General features: G+C 41.4%; 1 protein-coding gene across 7 annotated transcripts in view; it reads right to left on the bottom strand.

Annotated features, from left to right (window-relative positions):
- Positions 1–24,743, bottom strand: part of SLC35D4 (solute carrier family 35 member D4) — a 108,499-nt gene that overhangs the window by 52,917 nt on the left and 30,839 nt on the right. For 5 of the 7 annotated variants that reach the window (XR_005649024.1, XR_005649026.1, XR_005649017.1 and 2 more), the window contains exons 5-12: positions 21,895–21,972; positions 18,319–18,344; positions 15,128–15,179; positions 13,481–13,529; positions 12,693–12,738; positions 11,476–11,511; positions 7,404–7,438; positions 149–218 (exon numbers count right to left, since the gene is read on the bottom strand). Coding sequence is in view for 4 of the 7 variants with exons in the window: in XM_039844558.1 (XP_039700492.1) it covers positions 149–218; positions 7,404–7,438; positions 11,476–11,511; positions 12,693–12,738; positions 13,481–13,529; positions 15,128–15,179; positions 18,319–18,344; positions 21,895–21,972 (392 nt within the window). In the remaining 3 variants the exon portion in view is untranslated. The remainder of the gene's footprint in view (positions 1–148; positions 219–7,403; positions 7,439–11,475; positions 11,512–12,692; positions 12,739–13,480; positions 13,530–15,127; positions 15,180–18,318; positions 18,345–21,894; positions 21,973–24,743) is intronic. The other 2 variants (XM_039844569.1, XM_039844584.1) reach the window with 2 other exon arrangements.

The raw sequence follows: 24,743 nt of genomic DNA, 5'->3' as shown, positions 1-24,743 counted from the left end.
GGAGCTGTTTCCACGCCTGCACCTGCTACTGCTCTGCCAGTCATTTGGATAACTAGCAGTGATCCAGGACTTCGCTGAAACAAAGACACAGCTGGTAGTACAGAAACATACAAATTAATAGTGCAAGTGTTTTATAAGTTAAGGTTACCTGGCACAGCAGCTGCCATGGAATCTGTAGAAATACAGGAATGGAAAGTCCAGGACGCTGAAGAGATCACCTGAAGGGCACAGCAAGAATGAAACAATGACCTGCACAGTCCATATGCCCCAGCTGCTCTGGAAATGCAAAGTGAGGGTCTTTAGCACAACAGCCCTCTGAGAGTTTAACTGCCCGTCACTGAATTCACACCAGTATTCCTAGGGTTTCTATGTTATTAGCATTTTCTGATAATAATAATAAGAGGAAGAGGAAGAGGAAGAAGGAGAAGGAGGAGGACGTGGAGGATGGGGAGAAAGGGGGGGAGGAGGAGGAAGAGGAGGAGAAGAAAAAAAGAGAAGAAGAAAAGAAGAAGAAGAAAATGCGCATTTAGTGAGAGTCCGTCCTGTGTAGGGCCCCATGCTAAAAGCTTTATGGACATCATCTCTTTCAATCCTTGTAACAGCTCTATGAATTTTTATTATCCTCATTTTAACTGGAGCTCAGAGAAGTTAAGAGATTTGCCCGAGATTATATAACTCTGGAACTGTGCAGTCACAATGTGAACCTCTGTCACTCTGAACCCTAGGATCTTTCCTCTTCACCGGGCAGCCAATCCTGCCCAAGGCAGAGTGTGGGACAAAAAGAATCTTTTTTTAAAGATTCTTCTATTCTTCTCTGCCTTACATCCAAAAAAAGAATGTGAATGCATGCCTCTGACATCTTTTTTCATTTTTATGTTTAATTACTGCACAAATGGCAGAGGGGCCAACTGACTGTGCATATTCACTTTAGTTTAAGGTCCAAAGGGTACATTTATTTCTAGTGAAGTAAGTTCATTCTTTTAGTTCCACTTGGTGCAAGAGGAAATAATCACACATATTGGCTGCTTCCCTCTTTGGAATTTGAACTTGGTCACAAACAAGAAGTCAGGAGATTAAAAAAGCAGAAAGCCTTCCAAAAATGTCCAGAGACAAGGAATTAAGCATTTCCACAGCAGATAGCTTAATCCTTCCAAATCTGGAATTTTTGAGACTGGAGGAGCCAGGCCTTCCAGGACCCCAGCCTTGGTCTGTCTCTCAATGCCGGATGGACTGGAGCGAGAAGGGCTGATTTTCACGAGTATTCACAGCATGTTAGGTGTGTAGTGGAACATAAGGGCAGTATTTGCTTCATCACTACATTTATTAATCAAGAGTTTCAGAACGGGAGACACAATGGCATGCCACACTTCCTCGGAGACCTAAATGATTTCAAATGATTCAACCACCTAGTATTGGAAAGAAAAGTTCTGAATTCCAATTCTTTGGAGGGTTGTTTTTTATCATGACTATTACTGTTTTGTTTCGTTTGTACATACGTGCGTGTGTTTAATTAAAAGGAGAGGGACTCGAGGGATCTGGTTTTTGTGCAACATAGCAAGAGGTTATGAGTTCTTGTATTCTCTGCCACAATTCCACTGAATACCTTTAACATCTCCTTGGGATCTATATTGGTGGAGGGACTTTGTAAATGATATCATCAGGCTCAGCCATTCAGTGCATGAGGAGCAACACCATCGGCAGTCCCTTTCCCCACAGGAGTGACAGCCAAGGTGACCCTGGGCGCCGTGGTCCTAGAGGGCGGCCAGAGCACCCCGCTCAGGCAGTGAAAAGGATGTCATGGAGGATTTGCATTCTATCTCTTTGGCAGCTGTTGGTTCTTGGCCCTTTCCCAATTTCCTTCTCAGAGAAACTGCAGCGCAGTCAGTGTGATAATAAGGAACGGGCAAAGGGGGAGATAAACTAAATGTAGGACCTCGAGATTTTGCTTGGGCGCTGCCTCCTCTCAGCACCCAGTCTTTCATCAGAAATACTCCTGGGAGGTAAACTGGACTCACGGTGCGTTGGCAATCTTTACAGCCCAGCCCAGGCTGTGGAGGGGTCAGAGGTAGACAGGGAGGAGGTGGATAAAGAAATTATCCTAGAACTTACCGGTTAGATGATAACCCTCACCCAAATCCTGAAAGTTGTTCCTATAGATTATTGAGAGAGAGGGTGAGAGAGAATAGCTCTCTCTTTTCTTTGAGCCATTTCTAAAACCTCTACACATTTTTCACATAGCACTTAGCTGACTCCATGCCTGTCTCTCCTGCTAGAACTAAGAAGTCCCTGAGAATAGGGACTCTATCTTATGTATCACTTGTATCTACTGTGTTAGGACCAACTCTGACATATAATAAGCACTACTGAACTGAGAGACCTAAACCCCTGGAGGGAATGTTCCAAACACTTTCCAGTTGAATATGCTGGTCCTCAATTTCAAATTGACCCCAAATGTTTGCCTTCTGATGCCTTCACCCTACCTCCACTTTTACGAAAGTAGAGCTCTTAAACAGACGAGATGCATATCAACCCCTAAACAGCAAAGGTTAATGACTGTGTTACAAACAGCCCTGAAGCTGTTGTAGTGTGTAGCTGGCTGACCCCAACCACATGAGGACTAGATCCGGGAGCCTAAAAAATTTGTAAAAATGTTCAAAAAAACAACACTCCTACACCATCTAGTGCAGAACACACCAACTTAAGCACAAATTAAGTAGATCAAGATTTGTAAACATGTTTTGTGGCATCAACATGCAGCTGATACAATAAAGTCTGGATTGAGCCTTCATTCCTGTGCTCCACAGTTAAATTTCTGCTGGCTCTCTGACAGAGGGAGTGAATCCCGTTTCTCTGAAGATTGTGGAACCACAGTAAAAAGTGTGGCACAATCTTACTGCATTCAAGATTAATTGATATTTGAAAATGAAAAAAAATTTCCTCTCATCACATTTTAGCCCTCAGAACTGGCAGGAAAAAGGAAGGTCAGTTCCAAGAAGTGATTAGTCTGCTTGCGTTATCTCACCATGAGCAACAGACATACCAGGTAACAAGGTCATTTCTGGGTCAGATTCCTGTGGCTCTCCCTACCCTTCTAGTGCCTTGGGATCCTCTCTTTTGAACACCACAGCATAGGGGCCCCACACAAATATGAAATGCAAACTCTCAAACATGGGAAGGATTTCTCTTCTTTATCATTGCTTAAAACAGTCCAAGGGGAAGCAGGGTTCCCAGATTCTTGAAGCCTCTGCCTGAACCATGAAATTGGAAGATTAAAGAGGGAGGTAGATTCTACCACCAAGAAGGCAACTCAGTGCTAGAAGGAGAAAAAGTGGCAGGGCCTGTGCCTAGGACATGGAGAACTATCTACCTGATCCCTGCCATTAGGTCCCAATGTACCCCAAAGGTTGTGACCCACAGCCATATCATCTGCATCTACAAGAAAGCTTATTTTTTTTAGCTACTCATCATTGAATGAGAAGGGCAGTTTAGTCAAAAGCACTACTGAGGGACAAGGATCCACCCACTAGAATAGCTAAAGTAAGACTGACAACACCAAATGCTAGTGAAGATGTGGAGCAACTGGAACTCTCATACATTTCTGGGTGGGAGTGTAAAATGGTATGACACTTTAGAAAACTGGCACTTTCTTTAGAAGTTAAATATATATCTACTCTAAAACCCAGAAATTCTACTCCTAGGTATTTATCCACAAGACAGAAAAACGTAAGTTCACAAAAAGTCTTGTAAATAAATGTTCATAGCAGCTTTATTCAGAACAGCCAAAAACATGAAAACAGCCCAGGTGAGCATCAATAGATGACTTGATAAAGAAAAGGTGGTATGTTCACATAATGGCACATTATCCAGCAATAAAAGGGAGTAAACTAGTGATATGCACGACAGGCTGGATGAATCTCTGAACACTATGCTGAATGAAAGAGCCAGTCACAAAGGAATACTTCCTATGTGTTTCTATTTATATGAGACTTTAGAATAGACAGAACTTATCTATATGAGACTCGAGAATAGACAGAACTTATCTGTTATCTATGGTAACAGAAATCAGATCAGTGGTGGCTTTTGGTGGTGGATGAGGAGGGAGAGACTAATAGGGGTGTGAGGAAACTTTCTGTAGTGACAAAAGTGTTCTATACCTGATAGAAGGGTGAGTTACATGGGTGTATACATTTGTCATAAATGGCCAAGCTTTGCATTTAAGATAGGTCTTACGTATTTTATATATGTAAACTATCTCAATTTTAAAACATTTTATATGTACTACCAAATAAAGATACAAGTAAAAAAAGAAGAGGTGAGAATAAATGAAACGGAATCAAGCTCTGTTTTAAAATGTCAGAAATTAACAGATCCTTCAAAATAAGACTGCACTTATGTCCCTGACTCACATTGTGTCTTAAAGGGTACACATGTGGGCTATCAAGACACTCTCCTGGACCAACACTCAGGCCCAGCAGTGGACAGTGTTGATGGAAAGTGTAATAAGTAAGTGGGAAAGAATAAAGTGCTGTTCTGTCTTAAAAACAGTCTAGACTACTCATAAGAAAGCTAAAATATTGGCAAGAATTGGAGCCACCCAATCGCAGTAGTCCATGGATACTTCTGGAGAAGAAAAATTTTCCTCAGCTGTTTTATTTGCTTAAACATTGTAATTAACTCTATACTATAAGAAAACAACACCAGGACTCGTCAAAAAGTTTAGAACAATTGACACGAGTTTAAAAAGCTGGAAAAACTGATTTCCCAGGGGTCTTCTAGATTGTGAACTTCCATCATCATGCATAGCAAATTCCTACCTTAAAATCTATCTACCTTAGTTATCTACTCTAACAAACAAATATAAGTGTTTTACTATGCCTGAGTTCTAGGAAAGCAACAAACGTGATCATGAACATCTTACAGCGCCTTTATTTTACTTAATACACATAGAAGTAGGTGTGGGATGTTCATGGGTTGGATACTGAACTTGGTGCTGGTATAGATGGCAATCACTGGCTTCTTCTGGAAGGCTGCCACCAGGATGTACATAACCCTACACCCACCTTCCCCAGGGCCTTTACTAGAGCCCTGCTATGATGGCTACAAAGGCCTGCGGGGCTTCACTGGGGTGCCTCAACTACTTACAGCAAGGGAGGCTAAGGTCGTCTCTGCTATTAACACCAGTCACACAGTGTCATCAGCCCAGCAAAATCGTTCTCAGAAGTCAACTTTCTATACCTGGCTTCTTCAAAGATTCCACCTCAGCTATCTGAAAACTGCAACAAATCAAAGATGCATCCAGAAGCCCTTCCAGGTAAGTGTACCAAGCCCCTCTCTGATAAATCCCATAGGCTTTACAACTCCCTGAGCCATCTGCCACAGACACAGCCTCAGTCGTTCACCACGTGATATGGTCAAAGAGGAGGAATGGAAGGTGGACATCTGATGTCCAATGTCAATTCTTTCTTTTCTGAACTTAAAATATAATGTGTGAGAAAATTAATTCTTCTTTCAAACAAACCAAAATCTATTTTAAATGACTCTTCTGTCCAGGCCAGAAAGTTGCCGACCATTCTGAGTTCCAGAGAGTAATTAAGTGCCCCAGGTCTTCTGCGCTGACTTAAAAGTTTGGCAGTAACTCAAGGTAAAATGTGGGAATGCAACCCCAAATAAATGATTATCGGCAGTTACCAGGCTTGGAAACTGATAGACAAAGCACCCTCCAAACCAAAAGAAGCTCCAGAAAGAAATTTAGGAGCATCACACGAAAGTATGGGAGACTTTATAATAAAGTGTAAAACCACTGAAAAAGAAGCATTTTAGGAAGAAAAGCCTGGAAAGAGGGTCAGGAGACCGAAACTTGTCTCCCTCTGCTACTCACCTCCTGTGCATCATCCAGGTCATATCACTTAACTGCTCTGGGCTTCAATTGCCTCATCTGTAAAATGTGGCGGCACCTTGGATATTCACTAGATTCTTCCCAGCCCCCATAATCCCGAGTGTAACCAATGAACAAGCATAATCTTTGAGTTGAAAGGCAGAGAGATTTCTTCGTGTGAAAATTATTCATCAAATCCACTAGAATTCACTCAGGAAGTAGATGAACATGCCAACAAAGGAGAACCAGCAGACAAAGCTTTCCAGAGGCCTTTGACCAAAACGCATTTCAAAGGGGGAGGATGCTTAGTAAGTAGGCTCTTAAGTACCTGTTGGGTGGCAACCCCCTCACTGCATGAAGGAATGACGGGAGGCAGAAGACTAGCATATGGGCAAGCGGAAACTGTTTAGGGTTAACACCATGGTTGTATATGATTTATTATTTTATAAATGATAGGCTTTCAACAAATGATTGTAGAGAGGGCACTCAAGAGAATACCTCATAGTTGTAAGACACATCAGACTATAGGAGTGAAAGAAAATAGCAGATATGCTACAGTGTAAGCAAGTGTAGAATGATGCATTGAGAGAAAAGTAATCCAAATTATCCTTATGAGACACGGGTTCACATATGTCATATACAATCTAGAAACATGATTCCAGTTACTGACAACAGTTCCCTAGGGATATTAGTTCAAATAATCTGAAGCAGCTAAAAACACAAACAGAAAGCTGTCATTGTTTTAGGCACACTATGAGGGCTTGCAGGGGCTTTAGAAATAATTCAGCTCACCTTTTCCATTTTACAAATAAGAGAACTGAGACCCTGAAGGCTTGGTAAATGCCTTATGAATAGCAAATGGTCAATAAACATTAGTTTAAGGAACATGACCAATAAAACATGTATTTTCAGCCATACCCCACACAAATATTATTGTTTTATCTTTGGCATCAACTTCAAAACCTTTCAAAGTAAAAATCCACAATGAAATAGAGTATTGTGGGCAATTCCTGAATCTGTAAAACAACTACAGAGTAATTAAGGTAGCAACAGGATAAAGGTAAGTTTTAAAACTTGATTTCTTTCATCTGGAATTATGAAGATTAGATGATAACATATGATAAAAATTTATAAAAGGATATCAGTCAGAAATAGGGTGAATTTGAACTTTTTCACCAAATCCTTTAGCACTAGAATTGAAGGGCAATTCTGGATGCTTTAAGAAAGAATTAGAAGAGAATAATGCCCGCAATAGTCTACTCTGCAGATGAAACCTGTCTGTACATCTGAGATTGCACCAGATAAAAACATACACAACAAAGAAGAGATAAGAATAAATCCACAGGCAATAACTCTATAATGGGTTATTAAGAATAGTTTCAAGTACGTGGGCCACTTCTAACCCCTGAGTTTGCATCCTGGAAGGGAATTACATTCTTTCACAAAATGTTCCTCAGAGTTATAACCGGGGTCAGAGCACACTGCATTGAATAGGCAATGTAAAACAAACAAACAAAATGATGTTTACCTGTGGGATGAGATGCAAATGCCAGGAGCACCACGCTGAAAAAGAAACAGCAGAGTAGTGAAGAAAGCTTCCCCATACTGAGGAGAAACAACATACATGCCTAACCATTCTACTTAGAAACAGTGAAACTGGTCTAAAAGTAAATTATCTGCACTGAATGGTCTCATTCTGCCTAAATCCACATCCTCAGTGAGAAAGTGAGAATCTCTTGAATTGCCTCAGGTTTTGGCAAGAGGTTTGAATCTACCCTATGACGAACTGACGATCCATGCCCCACTCTGAGGGTCAGCCGTGCTACTAATGAGTATCACACTCACCTAATCTACCGAGAGTATTTGTAAATTAAACAAAGCAAACTCTAAATTACAAATAGGTTGCATTCTAAAAGCTTGCTGTTGAATGACAGCTATGTCTATTTTTACCACAAAATTAACTGCATAGAAGGTAAGTTAAGAATCCAAGACGCTAGCCCACAAAGTGATCCACCGCATATATACATCATGCGACTGAAAACTACCTAGGCTGATTTGCAATTGATGCCAAAAAGGATGAAAAGGACAAGGAGGCATGTCCCTCTTAGGCAAGCCATACTTGTCCTTGGCACCCTTCCGTCTTCCTCTCTGGAAGCTTCTCCCATCTCCCAGTGCCTGTCTATAGCATCTTCATGCTTCCCTAAGCCCACCTTCTATACTCTCTTTCATCGCAACCCCATGCCATCCAGGCAGCTGATTTAGTTAGAGGTTAGAAATAAAACTTTTTATCCAAGTATAGGAGGGAATTTTTTTTAAGTGCTGGATGGCCCACTCTGATTCTTAACCCTGACTGCACATTAGGATAGCCCAACATCCGGGCCTAAGTTAGAATCTCTGAGGGTATGGTCCAGGCATCAGTTGTTTTACTCTGCTATGGTCCTGGTGACTTTAAAGTGCACCAGGATTCAGAACCATGGCAACAAATCTCTAGTCAGTGACATTATAGGCAGCTTGAAGGAAGACAGTTTTGAACAGGGAAAACACTATTAGCTCATTGACCCTCCCCTGCCCAGCTCCTGGGTCATTTCCTGGCACATTTCTGTTTTTCTCAGGCTCTTCCTTTGCTTTACTGCTAAAGCACGGGTTCTCTGAAGGCTCCAAAGAACAATGTCATGGAAAGAGGCAGAAGAGAGGAGGGGTCAGAAAAAGAATGGAGAATAGCCACATGTCTGAGCATTCAGAAATTGTAAGTTTATATGACAGCGTTTACATGTATCTGTAAAAAAAGAAAAACACGCACTACTAATGAAACTGGAAAATTTCTGTCCTTTGCTTGCTATTTCTTTTTTCTTTGGAAAATGCACACCCTATACAGACTCCATTATTTTATCTCCCTGGATCTCCTTTTGGTTATAACTTCAGCAATAGAAGTTATTGCTCCTATGGCAAAATATGAGAGGCCTATTTACATCCCAAAATATCTCCCAGGACTTGCCATGATACCCCAAATCTCATAATTGGAATCACCCCAAAGAGTGACCCTGGAATAAAATGTCAGGGAGCAAAGATAAGAAGAAATAATTAAATAACAGAGTTGAGCTCTAATCTCTATTTGAATTTTGCAAATATAGTGTTGCATCACTCCTAATTTGTGCACTGTGACCTCTTGCGGGGCAAGAACCACATTTTATTCATCTTTGCCGAGCAGGGCAGACATATAGCAGGTGCTCCATAAGCTTTCCAAATTACAATTAATCGAGGTATATTTGTGGGAATATGTTTGAAGAGAAATATAACTTGAAGCTCTCAATAGTTCTAAGATTATATATTACTTATAAACCCTAATGAAGAAATTATACTAATATAAAAAGGCAGATCAACAGCAGACTTTTTAAATTCATTCATTCAATAAATATTTACCAAGTGCCTAATAAGTGCCAGGTACTGTTCTAATTTGGAAATATAGCAGTGAACAAAATAGAAAACATTCCAATGCTCATGGGAAATAAAATGGGGAAATATGAGAAAAATATAATCTCTACAGGCTAAACACCAATACATTTTTTGTTTCATAAGTCATATCCCAGAGAGAACACCTATCTATTTCCCTTTGACACACACACACAAAATTTCATGTGCAAAACAAGGAGGAGGGGTATGAACAAGGGACATTATGGTAATTTTCTATTTACTAGATGAGGAGAGACTAGTGTCTGCTTATATTAAAAAGAAATGGTGTTAGGTGTACATCTCATAATATTCATTCCTTATAAATTTCCTAAATTTCTCAAAATTCTGATCAAAGCCATACAGCTTTTAAATCTTGCGTTTATGTTCAGTCCCATATTCAATTTCCACCTTTATTCCTTCCTTCATCCTTCCCCTCTACCTTAGGCCTTAGACCTCTACCTATATGAGAAATACCAAAGAGTCAGTGTTAGGGAGTAAATACCTCCTCAATAAAATAGGAGTATGTGCCAAAGTTGAGAACCATCCAACTACATGGCTCTCTCAAAAAATGGAGAGCTCAAACGAGTTCTTGATCCTGGCCAGCACAGTTGCAGGCCGGCACCTATAAGCACAGCCGCCCCATAGATTTGAGCGATCAAATCCCTGCATGTTGATGCCCTCAGTGTCCAGCTCCTGCGTGAAAATGAATAGCGGCCCTCTTTCTGATTCACACAGCTTCATCGCTTGTACTGAAAGAAGGCTTGGAAATAGAATTGTGGCTTTAGCCACAGGCTCAGCAGTGGGCTCTACCAGGAAGCCTCAGCACCAGGCTCACTACTGGCAGTGAACATCCTTACACCAGGTGAAGGAACCGAGAGGGAAGGAGGGAGGACAGGAGAACTAGCTGAGGTCACAGAGGCTCATTTTTCCACCCCCTTATTCTTCTGCTGCTCCAGTTGGCTATAAGTTCTCTGGAGAAAAAGAACTGCTTAAAGGGGCCTGATGTCATAAGAGTCTTGAAAAGGCAGCTGGTGAGTCTGGGCAGAGTAGAACTAATGATCGTTTTCAGTTGAGCACAAAAGAGGCCCCCGGCCACGCTTGTAATGAATCTCACTTTCAAAAAGGTGTTTTAATAAATACTAAGATATTTATGAACTTCATCTGCAAATGGAGAACACAGTTCATGTTGAACCTTTTCAGCGGAGTAACCTCCTCCAGAAATCGGTGTGACCAAATGCTGAGAGGCATCTCTCTGACCTTGGTGCTCTCCACGGAAAGTTGCAGCACTAGGCAAACCTGGGTTCCCAACATCAAATCTCATCCTGCTTCTCAATTAGATACTGCAGTGCCCAGTCTGAGACTATGAAAATCCAAGAATGCTCCCCAGCTATTCCAGGTCGTGGGCAGACCCCTATTCTTTGCTTGGCTCGGGACAAGGGACAAATGGAAATCCATATACCATATTTAAACATTATAAATCAAGTTTCAAACTTCATCTTCCCTAAACAAATATACCTTCAAAACAACTTAGAAGTCCATATTAAAGTTTAGAATTCTTGGAGTCCTTGGAACTTTGTGTCAGAATGTGGCACCATGGAGACATCCAGCTTCTGGCTGCTGGCTCCTGATGTGCCCCCTTCTTTTTCCATCCCAGGCTCCATCCTGCACCCTGAGGGCCTCACACAATTGCAGGTGGATACCTCAGCCTACATGGCCACCCTCCGTCCACATCCTTCTCACTGACAATCTTTATTTGGACATCCTTGAGTATAGGGATGAGCTGGGCAGACAGACCCAGGGAAGCCTTGGACTCAAGTTTCAGGCCACCTGCATAGGGAATTCCAGGGCCCAAGCTAGAAGAGAGGTTGTGGGCACTGGGAAAAAATGTCCCCTTAGCCTTACAGACTCCATATCCCATGGGGAGAGGCACAGACTTCTGAAGCGCAGGGCCAGACAGACTCTTGTCTGGTCTAAGGGCAGGACTACTATTTGGTTTCCTCAGCGTCTGGTCATCTCACAAATTATTTAGGATGCCTTCTTGACAAGCACATCAACTCAGAACTCCCTAATCAAAATATTATTGGAAAATAAAAATCTATTAGCTCCAGGAGAATATGAGTTACTCTTTAAAAATGTAAATTATATTTTACCTGAATATATAATTTAAGTACTGCTGGTCAATGTCACTAAGGAATGAGAGGGGAAAAAAAAGATAAAACGTGAAATAGAAGTGTTTTATAGACACAAAATAGTCACATTAATAAATTATAGCTATGTATAAGTTATTATATTTATAATTTATCGATAAATAGTATAAAGAGTCTACTTGAAACTAGTTCCTGGATCATTTTTTTAAAAATATGTCCTATTTTAGTACTATCACACACATTTTCACTTGTGGCCAATTATTTCTTCTGTGTTCATCTGCCACTTTAAAGGAGTGTCAGCTCTCTCAGGCCACTGGACCATCTTCTAGGGCTACTATATTTGACAAATAAAAATACAGAACATCCAAACAAACCCGAATTTCAAATAAATAAACATATTTTAATATAAGTATGCTCCAAATATTGTATGGGATATGCTTACCTTTAAAAAAAAAATTAAGACAAACTTTTTAAACAAATGTTTAAAATTCCAGATAAACTACTTATCCGAAATTCAAATTTAACTGTGTATCCTGTATCTTATCTGGCAACTCCACTGGCTTTCTGCTGCAAATAAACGCTTTATTGAAAGAACAGAAGGTGCTGTAGGGACCCAAAGTCAAACATCCTCAGAGGGTATCACCTTCTCCCAGGAGTCATTCCCTTCAGACTTTTGCCCTTTGGGCTCAAAAGTCTGAAGCCAGCTGGCTCGTCTAGGGGCTCCGGCCTCACAGCTTCAGCCCAAGCAAGGCCTGAATTATCTTTTTCATTTATATTCACTAAGGCTGGTCCATTGACTGCCCACAACAAAGGCCTCATTTTACCCCAGAACAGGGCTGACTGGAGAGACCGCTGGGTCTTAATCAAGTCAAGTTAGGAAGGCGCTGGGGAAACAAGAAAAAAAGAGTTGTGCCCTGAGCTGGAGGAAGTAAACTGGGGCCCAAAGCAGCTGGTCACATAATTTTTGTAAAAACGTTATCTAAATGGTTGCCCCTGAAGGAAGAGGACAGAGACCTCCCTGCTCTTCCCACGTCGCTGCGGGCTGGCACAGTACAGGTCTTGGTGGACGCGGCCCAACTGTAAGAGAAAGGCCGAGCCTGCTGCTCCCCACCCCCCCACCTCAGCCTGGCAAAGTCTCTGGCTGAACAGAAGCAGCTCACGACACTGTGGGTCTCACCGCTTTCCTTAACTAAACAACTCACAAAACTTTAAAAATTTACCTTAATGTATTGGGTTTCTGGGACTTCTGTAGTATTTTATAAGCCCCTGAAAATGAAGCAACAAGTGTTACTGGCACAGGGCATTCATTCTTTGTAAAGGGCTGCCTGCACTTCCAGGGAAGCACGAAACCCACTTGAAGAGCCCCTCTCCCTGTGTGGGTCCCTTAAGGCCGACAGGGGACGACCAACAACACTGTGGAGGGTTTCAAGGATGTGAATTGGATAATCCCCAGTGATAATGCTGTTCAGTACAGAGAGTGTTGCACAAGAAGGTTCGTGATCAACAGAAGGGTACAATGAACGGGAAGCTGCTGGTTTCCTTCACAAGGTGATCAGGAGAAAGGGCAACACCACTGGATTTCTGAATGGCGTGTAACAAAGCGAGAGCACTGTTTCTTCCCCTTAGAACTATAGACAAGAAGTACTGAACATATGGTCCTTATATTTCACCTGCTTACATTTTTCTGGTAAACTGATGAGAGTGTCTTTGACACAAACTTTTAAATCTCTTCTGACCATTTTTAAAGAAAACCACCAGCATTCCGCAAGTGGACTTGAGCAAGCAGAGCCTGAACCATGGTAAGTTAATTAATGCTTGTCACAAAAAAGAGGAGATTATAGTGGAAATAGAAACATTTGAGGAAAACTCCAAACCAGAAAATGCCCATTTAATTTTAACCTCGACAGCTTGTATTTAATCTTCCTATTGTCCAGAGTCATTAAAAAGTAGATATAAGGTTGAAATAATAAGCCTCAATTATTTAAGTAAGCATTCTTTTAAAACTTACCTACACAGAATAAGTGAATTACGGCCCAGAAATATCCATCTGGATCAAACTGTAACATAAGATTTTTTTTAAAAAAATGGCTATAGGTACAAACAGAAACCGGCATGACAATCATAAAACCTAAATGCCGATGCACAATACCATGCAAGGGTATCAAAACAGGATTCTGAGGGCCTTGGGTCAGTTCCTCCTCCTCTGTCACCCAGTTGCCTACGACATCTTCCTAACATGCTATCTGCCTCCAGCACCCCTTTCCCCATTTCCCACACTGCTGCCACACTGGGTCCTTAAAAAGCTAATCCAATGGTGTCACCTATTGCTTAAAATCATTCGACAGTCCCCCAGTGATTTCTGAATAAAAATCTAAACTCGTGACACCCAATGATCTGTATGATGAGACCCTGTCAAGCCCTCCAGTCCCATCTACTGCCCCCTCTCCAGAGAAAGAGAACCTGCACTTCCTCAAGCATGAATGCTTCCCCCCCACCAGCTCAGCCTTTCCTCTTTCCTTCCTTATTTGCCTCCATAGGACACACTCAGTTTTAATTATTACCTGTCTCTATCTCCACCTCTCCCTTGATTGTAAATTCCAGGAAGCCAGGAATTAGCAAAGGAGCACACACATAGTAGGTGCTCCATAAAGTTGAATCCTAGAATACTCGGGACACTTCCAGGACTTTGCCCACACCTGCTTTCTTCTGGCTAACTCTTCCTCACCCTTCAGGATTTAGACTGAGTAAGCAGAGAATGGCTGTAGCATCGGAAAGATCTGGGTTAAATTCTAAAATCCCCACTCATTCGTTAGCTGGTGACCTTTTGGGCCTCATTATTCTTTAGCCATGAAATGAAGATAATAATAATCCCTACACTTGTGGAACCGTTGTGAGATTTTAAATAAAATAAGGCACATAAAGCATTGGCACAGAGCCTGGCACACAGCAGGCTCCCTCTAATTGTTAGCTAGTCCTACTTCCTGAGTCCCCAAGTCATCTTAGGTGCCCCACAGCGTACCATACCTCCCAGGACAGAGCCCTGGCCTCCCTGTGTTATAATTATCTGTTTATCATCTGTCCTCCTCCCCTTTGCTCTGACTAGACTCCGACATCTGTCTGGACAAAGACAATTCTTCTTTGTGCCCCTAGAGTCTGGCTCAGTGCCTGACACTTAATGGGGACTTAATAAATGCTGGGGAAGAAATGAAAGAAAAAGACCCAGCCATGAGATGACTACTGGGGGTGGATTCTCAGTGCCTAATAAAGAAAAATAGGATAAAAAGTAAAAATCACTCTGCAGATGAGGCCCTCGGCACGAGAGAAAAAAAAAATCAACTGTGCCTTAATGTGTGAGGCTCAGGCAACTTGGACACTGGCTTGCAGGTTTTCCAAGCACAGAGGACAGACTGCACCCACTACAGCACCCAGAGGCCAGAGCTCTGTGGGCCACACTGATACGGCCTTGCTGAGAAGGCAAAGGCCTAAGGAAAAGCACTGGCCTGGCCAAAAGGTGCCCAGTCTGAAAGTTTTAAATGCCTTTGCACAGGCCAGGGTTACTCTGATTCTAAAAGGAAGGACTAGGAAATTCTGCTCATATACACAGGCTTCAGAGTAAAAGATACTTGAAAGGCAAAATGCATTTACCTAAACTTACCTGGGAGTCATTGAAGGGAAGGCATCCTGCAGCGGCCAGGAGGAAGAGGACACTGTGGAGAGGGAAATAAAACACACAGCTTCACTTTTCAACATCAAAGAGTTTCCCAGAGAATGTGGAGGTTGAAATACATCAATTGCAGCTTGGATGAGGGAAAAATCCTGTGAGCCCCAGCCCAGTTCCCCTGTTCATTCTCTGAGAACCTCACTACCTGTGTAGTTTTTAATTATATGCTCCACTGATAACCAGACACTTCCTTTTCTGGTGCTCAGTAGTCATTTTCTCAGAGACAGGCATTTGCAGGACACGTGCAAAACCACAGTGGGCTCACTTGAGAAAAACAGTATGCCTATGAAACATATAATAAGAAATTTTTTTAAACTATAAATCGCAAAAAATACACTAGTGGAAAATTGGGCAATCAGACTACAATTATGCCACTTAGGAAAAAGAAAACACCCTGGGAAGCACATGAAAATCTTTTATGCATCATCTTAACCAAATGATCAAACTTAACGTCCCCGGTAATGGGACAGTTTTACATTATGTGCCTCCTGATATGACCGTACTGAGAAGGGCACACCTCACTCAGGAGGCATTCCTGCCAATATGCAGAATCTGAACGGGATCATGAGTAAACATGAGGCAAACTGAAATTTAGGGACAGTCCACAAAACAGTGGACTTACGCTCTTCAAAAATGTGAAGGCAATGAAGGACAATGAAAGGCAGAGAAACTGTTCCCGATAAAGGATACAAAAGAGACACAACATCATTTGGGGGAAAAGATTACTTTATAAGACAATATTAGGATAATTGGTTAAATTTGAACATAGACTCAACTTCAGATAACAGTATTGTATAAGATATTAATTTTCTAATAATTGCACTGTTTATACAAGAGATTGTTATTTTTAGGAGATACACTTTAAAATATTTAGGGGTAGGTCATGATCTTCACAATTTATTCTCAAATGGTTCAGAAAAAATAAAAATTATATATTCTTATTTATTTTGTGATATATATGTATATGTGTGTGTATGTGTGTGTGTGTACATACATATGAAGAGTGAGAGAAACCAAATGCAAAAAATGTTACCAATGGGTGAATCTAGGTATAACTACATAGGAATCCCCTGTAATAATCTTGCAACTTTTCTGTAGATTTAAACTTTTTTCCCAAATAAAAAGTTTTATTAGAAAAATCTCTTATACATACTATTTACAGATGAAATGCTATGGTGCCTGGGATTTGCTGAAGCGAGGCACTGGGTAGAGGCATATGTTGAAAAAAATCGATGGATATACTGGGCATCTTCTGTCCATTTTTACATACGTTTAGAAATTTCCATAATAAAATGTTTTTGTAATTCTTCAACAAAAACGTAATATTGCCGATCACAGATATTTTGAGAACACTACCTTCACTCATTAGAAAGTCAATTTAGAGTTATCTTTTGGTTCCGTAGTCATTGGTTTTTAGTACGTCTCTTCTGTATTTCACATACCAAAAGATCTTGCCCTCTAGTTTTCCCCATTCTCTCCTCCTAAAATAAAGTACCAGAAAGCACACAACCCAAATTATCACATACTTTCTTCTCCTTTTCATTTTGCAATGCAACCAAATATTAGTGTTGGGCTCCTTTACTGGTGACCATTCCATCAGCCAGCAAGCAGCAAAGAATCAAAGGCATGAACAGAAGCAGTGAATACAGCATTTTCACTTTTAGGAGACTTTGTCATATGACGTCTCATACCAATATAGATTTATATACATGTAGAATTCTATATTTTATATATATATGTATATAATACACAACAATCTGATATTTATAACCTAATTTATAACTGACGATAGTAATGCTAATTAATTCTGTCCACAACATTCCTCACTGTTGTCATCATGTGTAGTTGTGTCCCCAGCAGACAGCATGGCTGTCTTGGCCTAAGGCAGGAGAACTGGTACAGAGAAATCTTCAGAGCTGAGGCCTCACAGCCTCAGGAAGGGCACACTGGACACCCTGAGGGCACAGGAAGATTCTCCTTTCCAGCCCACCAGCTTTTTTTTCTCCAGCTTTGCCAACTTTCAAGACACATACACACACACACAAATGGAAGACTCCAAGGTGCCAGATCGCCAAGGGACTCAGAGGCAAAGGCTGGGGTGAGTAGAGGAAGGTGTCAGGAGGTTTTCTGAAGCTGTACAGGAATAGGCAGGTTTTAAGTGAGAGGATATGAGAATCCTAATGAGTTTGGTGTCTACCTACAGTGTAAGGCTTTATAGAATATAGGACACTTCCCCAACCACAGCCAATGAGCGTTAGAGATTCCACTCAGACAGACAACCCCTTAGGGTTGAGGGAAGATGGGGGACAGCCAGGTGTGAGACAACCCCTCGTTTCCGGCCAAACTTGGCTTTGAGCAATACCCGATTGTATTTAATGCCTCTCTTTAACACCTGCTAATCTTTTAAACAAGAGGTTGAGTCCTGATAGTTCTTTTTTTTTCAAGTAGCAGCCTGTAATAAAGGCAAAAAAATGAGATTGGATGACAGCCCAGAAATATTTGAAACAAAAAGTCCTAAATCCATGTATCAAAGCATCTCTGTTGGTTTTCTATCTACGGGATTGAGTTTTGTAGCTCCTGCAGAGGAAGCAGGAAGCCGTCAGAGAACAAGGTGCCCAGGTTGGAATCAACACACCTGGGCACAGGGACCTGCCTGAGAGTCCAGCTGAGGAAACTGAGGCACAGAGGGTGATGACTCCTGTCCACAGTCACTTCGCTGTGGCCTAGGAACACAACTCAGATCCCTGGACTCACAGGCCAGTGCTTTTTTCACCATGGCAATTATTAAAAACCCCCATAAACTGCAAACATTATTTAAAAAATTTTAAGTCTTTCCATGTTTTCCATTTTCATTTTCTATCAGTATTGCACAACTCTTAGTAAAAAAGTTTTGGACATCAACTGAAATCTAGCATGAGTTGTTTTTGCCTTAGGAATAAAATATTCAGAAAAAGAGAGAGAGTAAATTTTAGAATAAGACATGAAATTGGGATATATGAGTGTTTATAATAAATTCCTCTGTCAACTCTCAAGTACAAATCTTCAACAAACAGTTTATCATCAATGTTAAAAATCAGGTTAAGTCTGGTATTTTAGAGCTTTGTGGGTTTTTTTTTTTAACTTACCTACAGATCTTTGCAGGAGAAGTTTTCTGTACAAAAATAAAGAGACTTATAATTAGTCTTTGAAACTTATTTTTTCTTAAAAGAAAATATTTAGATCAATAGGCAAAAAAAATGTGAGTAAGTTTATTCTTGGGAGCTTAACAGCCTGTTGCACATTAGTGTTTGTTGAGGCTTTTTCTGCTTGGACCAAAAGAAGAATGACTCAAAGGTTCAGAGTTGAGTCACCTCGGCAAAGCACCCAAGATGTGCAGTTTTACCACTTTCACCATTAGAACTGTTTACTCGTGAAATAAACAAACAAACAAATAAATTAAATGATGCCAGGATCAAGCCTTCCTGCAAGGGAGAGAGAGAGAAATCAATGTAACTTATGCAAGAAAAAAAATTAAGCTCATGTTCAACTTCTACTCCAATCTGTCTCTTTAAATTTTCTTTTCATTAATCCAGCTCTGACTCTCAGCGGTGCTATAAATTCTCTGGTATGTTGTGTAAATTAAGAAACAGAAAAAAGGAGAAGGGACACTCGACTCCACCCCTACAGAGAAGTTAAAAAGGAAGACTGGGGAAATATGAACTTGGCATTTAAAGCTCCTTAAAATGAAGAAATTTTAATGCAGACTCTACCTGGATCTCCTCCTTTTTATTAGTCAGTTTAAGGGAATTAGTCCTTTGTACTCAGAAAGACATTTCTAGCAAAACAAGAATAAATTATTCTACATTTGATAGGAGAAACGCTCAGGTAAGATAACAGATTAACTCTGAACATTTCAGAAGAGTTATTTTTTGTTAGTTGAGATCAAACTATTATTTTTTTAGTCCAGTTCAGATAATATGAAGTATGATCATATTATTTAAAAAGGAAGCGGTGACAAGAGAAACATGCGGTTTGCTATGAAGGCTATCTTAAGTTTTCACACATTACTAAATAATCCAGTGTGCATTGTTTTAATAAACAGGTTCTGTCTGTGTACAAAGCAGTGGCCAAGCATCTTCGGATCCTTCTTCTATAGCTTATCTTTGGTGGACCCTGCCTCAGTAGTCCAGAGGCAATGCCAACCTTGACTCCACTGCCCCCTGGTGGGGACACCTATCCCTTCAGGAAGGATGACATACTCAAAGGTGACCTGGCTCTAAACATCTGGATAATTTCCCCATTATGAGAGAAAAAAAAAATTCTCAGCTAAATACAACCAACATCTCAACAGTTTGGTGGAAGAGTGGGAACAGAGAGAATAGAGATGAAAGGGATGCCTCAACTCCCCATGAGCACCATGTCCACCCAGCAACTGTTTGGGGCTTGTTACGGGGCAGTAAACCAACCTAGTGTCTGGAAGAGTTTGCCTGTTCCACGGAGGAGAGAATCCTTTTTTTATTGTAAACTCCTCTGACTAAAGCAGCCCAGAACTTAAGGTATGCAGAGTAAAAACGAGCAATAAATTCATTACCGAGCTCCATTCCCCCAGGGCTCCAAAAACACCTGAGGAATTAATGTCAGGGCATTCACCTTTTCAGGCCCCTCAGTCCCAAACCACCCAGTAATAAGTCCTGATGATGTCTCAGGGTTCTGAATGGGTCCATATATTCCTCAAAAGTCACATTGCCAATAACAATAAGTATTTACCATTACTCTGGGTTAGCTAACTTACTCTCTGAGGGCTACTTTGTGCCAGTGCTGTTCTAAGCACTCTACATGTATTGACTTGCTCACTGCATTATGAGTTAATTAACAGTCTTAGGTTATATGCTACAGATAAGGACACTAAGGCCCTGAGAAATTAGGTCAGCTGCCTAAGGTCACAGGGCTTGGGACAAGGTGACCTAGCTCCAGAGCTTGACCCTTTACGACGCTATTCTGCCAAAGCCCACCTGTCAGTGCTGCAGTGACACCGCACTGGTCTTTTCAGGCCATCAGGCTTCATTTGCTGTTTCTGACTTGGGAGATGATGATCAGAATTGGGAATACCATATGAGAAGCAGGTTTGGAGAAACACATCAGTTTGATTTTGATCCCTTTGCATTTCAGGTGCCCAGGAAACAGCCAGGCAGATAACCAAGACCAGCTGACTATGGAGATCTGAGTTCAAGAGAGAAGTCTGGGCTGGAGATGGGAACACAAGAGTCCAGTGAACAAAAGGTGGCTGGTGCCATGGGTTTGGATGAGGTTGTCCAGAAAATATGTGGTATGGGAACAACAAGCTCCCAAGATGGAGCCCTAGGAGTCCCTGAAGGGCAAACAAAGGAAAAAGAAGAGAAAGACAGGTTGCTGAAGGAAGAGCCAGAGACTCGGGGAGAGACCAGCAGGGAGGGGGAAATGAAGGTCGAGGGGGCTGAGAGAATCAAGAAAAGGGAGTGGGGTGATGAATGGTGTAAAAGGCCAACTGAGTTGCATAAATGAAGCCATCAGTGACTTCGGCAAGAGCAATTTCAGGGTAGTGGTGCAGGCAGAAGCAGAAGCTGATTGAAGGTTAGAGGGACACAAGGATGTGGACAGCATGGAGGCCAACCTCTCTCAGGCACTGTGGTGGGGAAAGGCATGGACAAGATGAGGTGGAGGTGGAGGGGGTGCTCAGGCAAAGCTGTGTGCTGGCTTTCCTGTCAAATGTTGGTTTTATAAACAGAGCCTTCCAGAGCTAGGTTGATGCGAATGGGTCTCCCAGGGCCCGCTCCACCCATGGTGAACTGAGAACACTGAGCATATTTATGGGCCAAAGGAAATAAGTCAGCAGAGAGAGAGAAGTTAACTATCCATGAAAGAGGAGGGTAACCCATAGAGCTGCCTCCAAGTAGCAGGCAGGGATGACAGAGGGTGCACACATGTGCACAGTGGCTTTGGTCATGGGAAGGGCACTTCTCTCTCCTGCATACCTATAAAGAGTGTGCTGCCTGAATCGCCGACCAGCCTCTCTCTAGTTTAAAAATTCCAAAATTTTGATATGAAACCATTTCAAATGGGCAGATGTTAGAAAAAAGGAACTCTCAAAAGAAGGCCCAAATTAAAACCACCAATAATAACCTTAATAAATAGAGCTAATGTGTACACAGAGCACCTACTCTGTGCCAGAAGCTGTTGGAAGCACTTAACACATGTATTGCATTACGTCCTCCCCACAACTCTATGACTGGGGTAAAGTTACCCATCCATTTTCACAGATGAAGGCACAGAGGTGGAGAAACTTGTTCCAGCTGGTGCGATGCTGAGCTGTGGCTGGGAGGAGTAGGGAATGTCCCCATTATGTGAAGCTCCGCCATGTATGTCCACGCAGTGCTGGGATGAGCTGTGGGTGGAAACGCTTCCCCCATGGGGCCCACAGTTGATTCTTCCTTGTACCCTGAGGCCCTGACTCAGGTCTGGCCTGGAGTGGAGTTCTATTCAGGTCAACAAGCATTCCACATATGTTTGGTAAACTCAAGGGATGTCAGAACCGTGGTCCTTGAAATTAGTGACCACTCTCAAGCAGTCTTGACTGGAAACAGATGGCAGGAAAAGGTAGACACTAATTTGGGCCATAAAAAAAAGGTGTGTCTTTGAAATTTAAAGCAAAGGAAGTGAAACTAGCATTTTGCATTATCGCTTACCTCTTTCTGAAAACACTTCTGGTGCCCACAGATGATAACTTCAGCTACATTATGCAAAGTGAGAAACACAGGAATGGCCTGAAAGAAAACAATAATAAGCATGAAAATATTTTCTTTGATCTCATAATTACATAATTCTTCTGCTTAAAAATAAAGATCCGTGGGAGCTTTTGGCATTCGCATACACAATCCTCCTCAGCAACAACCCTTCTGCACGGATTAGTGCTTTCAGTTGTAGTATTATGCTTGGTGGATGCAGAGGCTCCCCTCCTACAGGTATTCTCATCAACATACATTTATTAAGCGCCTATTGCATGTCAGGTACCACGCCAGGTGCAGAGAACACATCCCATGAACAAGGTGAACATGTGACAGGGAGACTGTCCCTATCAAGGTAAGAGCCCTGACAGAGCATACAGAAAGGCACACCCAACCAAGTGCGGGGAGAGCAACTTCTCGGAGGAAGTGAAGTCCAAAGTCTAAATGAGAACTGAATGACGAGCTAGAGTGAGCCAAACAAAAATGGGAGATGGAGAGTGTTGCAGGCAGAACACATGACAATCCAGAGGGGAGAGTGAATCAGGCTCCTCTGGGAACTGGGGGGAGGTGAGCAGAGTAGAATATAACCTGGAAGGAAGAAGTTAGGGAGAAGTTGGTGGAGAAGCCATCACAGGCCATATCAAGGAATCAGGATTTGCTGAGGGCCATTGGAGACCCTGAGGAATTTTAAAGCAGACAGCGATATTGATCTGCATGTTTAAAGGAACTTGGGCTGTTGGATAGAGGACAGGAGGCAAAGACGGTTGCAAAAGTTAGGGATGTGGTAGACCAAAACATTGCCCCCGAAAATAGCCACATCTGAATCCCTGAACCTGTGACTGTCACCTTATGTAGCAAAAATGGGTCTTCGCAAATGTGATTAAGTTGATAATCTTGAGATAAGGAATTTACCCTGGATTATTCGGGTGGGCCCTAACTGCAAACATATGTATTTATAAGAGAAAGGCAGAGCTTTGACACACAGAGAGGAGGAGGCGATGTGACCACTGAGGCAAAGATTGGAATGATGTGGTCACAAATCAAGGAATGCCAGCAGCCACCAAAAGTTGGAAAAAGCAAGGAATATATTCTCCCCTAGAGACTCTGGCGGGAGTACGGCCCTGCTGATACACCTTGATTTCAGCCCAATGATATTGATTTTGAACTTCTGGCCTCCAGAACTTTGAGAGAATAAATTTCTGTTGTTTTAAGTCACCCAGGTGTGGAGTAATTTGTTTCAACCACAGGAAACTAAGACAAGGAATGACAAGATGGTGGCCTGAACTTGGTAGCAGCAGTGAAGATGGAGAACAGTGTCCACATTCAGGAAATACTTAGAAGACTAAATATTTAAATGACCGGAAGCGGCTTTGCACCCAAAAAAGCGGGGGAGAAGATATAAAAAATGTAACACTGCAGTGAATTATTAAGATACACAGAAGACCCACTGCACACTGACTATTGCTGGGCTGTTTGCCAAGAATGGCAGGCAGTCTCTCCTTCCTTATTTGATAATCTTGACATGATGAGGAGGAGAGATTAATGGGCATAGCATTTTATGATTTCTTTGTTGTTGATGAGAATAATAATATTTCCTGGAAGGCAGAAAAAGGTAGAGAACATGCATGGGTTTTGGCATCAGACCGGGCTTCAGGCCCCAGCTCCACCAGCTGCTAGTGAAACAGGGCACTTATCCAAACTTTGGTTTGCTCCTCTGCAGTATGAATTAAAAATACGTATGACCTGGGGCAATCGAGTGAATGACGGAAAGAACGTAGGTCAAGAACCTAGATGAGTGGCTCAGGGATACTGCTCAAACTGTTGTCAGCATTTAGCTGGTACCAAGCCCATCCTCAGCGGTCTCCACAAAGGACCCTGAGCTGGGAAACTGTTCCAGCTTAGAGGCCCTGCTTAAAGATCATGCTGCTCGCCCACTTCCAGATGGATTTAGTCTTTATCTTTTTAGAGGATGTATTTTTACCTTGTTTTTAAAACTTCTGTAACTTTATAGCGCTGCCCTGTTTTAGCATTTTGTTCTAACTTGCACTGTTTTATTTCTTTTTTTAATTCTTCCCTTACATTTTTCTTGCCTTTTTAACATTTTCTACTCTTATTTTATCTTTAATTAAAAGTTCAACTCAAGCTGCTTTTTCCTTTTAAAATCATACTTTATTTTCTATTTTTAAATTTCTTTTGCACTTCTTTTTATATGTTTGAAGTTTATTAAAGAAGTTTTTTTAACTGGCTTTATCCATTAGGCCCATGTTTGGCAAACTTGGGCCCTGAGCTTCTAGATCTTGGCTTGAGAAAACAGCAAAGAAAATCTCAGACAGGTTAATTATGTGATACATTAAAAGCGAATAAAAAGAGCAACCTGGATCTTATTTATTAAAAATTAAGATCTTATTTAAAATGCTTTTCCCCTCTTGACTATGAAATCAGTTAATGAGATCAGAATTAAGACTGAGATTATGGAACTCTAGACCCTAACTCTAGTCCTCAAAGAGGTTTAATTTTCTCTTAATTTTCTCAATTTTATAAACTATAAATAGATTTCTCAATCTCCCTAGGCCCTACTCTGATTAGATATAGATTCTGGAAAAGGATCTATCTACACATATAAAATCAACTTTAAAATACACTAATAATAGGTACCAATAACGTATTAAGCAGGGGGCTAATTATTTTAATTGCATTCTTTTATTTAAACGTCCTCCCCACAACAGTATTAGTGGATGTTATTCCCTTGATTTATAGACAAGGAAACTGAAGCGTAGAAGATCGAGCAACTAGCTGGAATGCTCACAGCT

This window comes from Pteropus medius, unplaced genomic scaffold, assembly GCF_902729225.1.
Source record: "Pteropus medius unplaced genomic scaffold, Ma_sr-lr_union100, whole genome shotgun sequence".
In the NCBI taxonomy this organism is placed as follows: Eukaryota; Metazoa; Chordata; class Mammalia; order Chiroptera; family Pteropodidae; genus Pteropus; species Pteropus medius.
The sequence above is the reverse complement of the archived record's forward strand: the minus strand, read 5'-3'. Positions and strand labels throughout refer to the sequence as shown.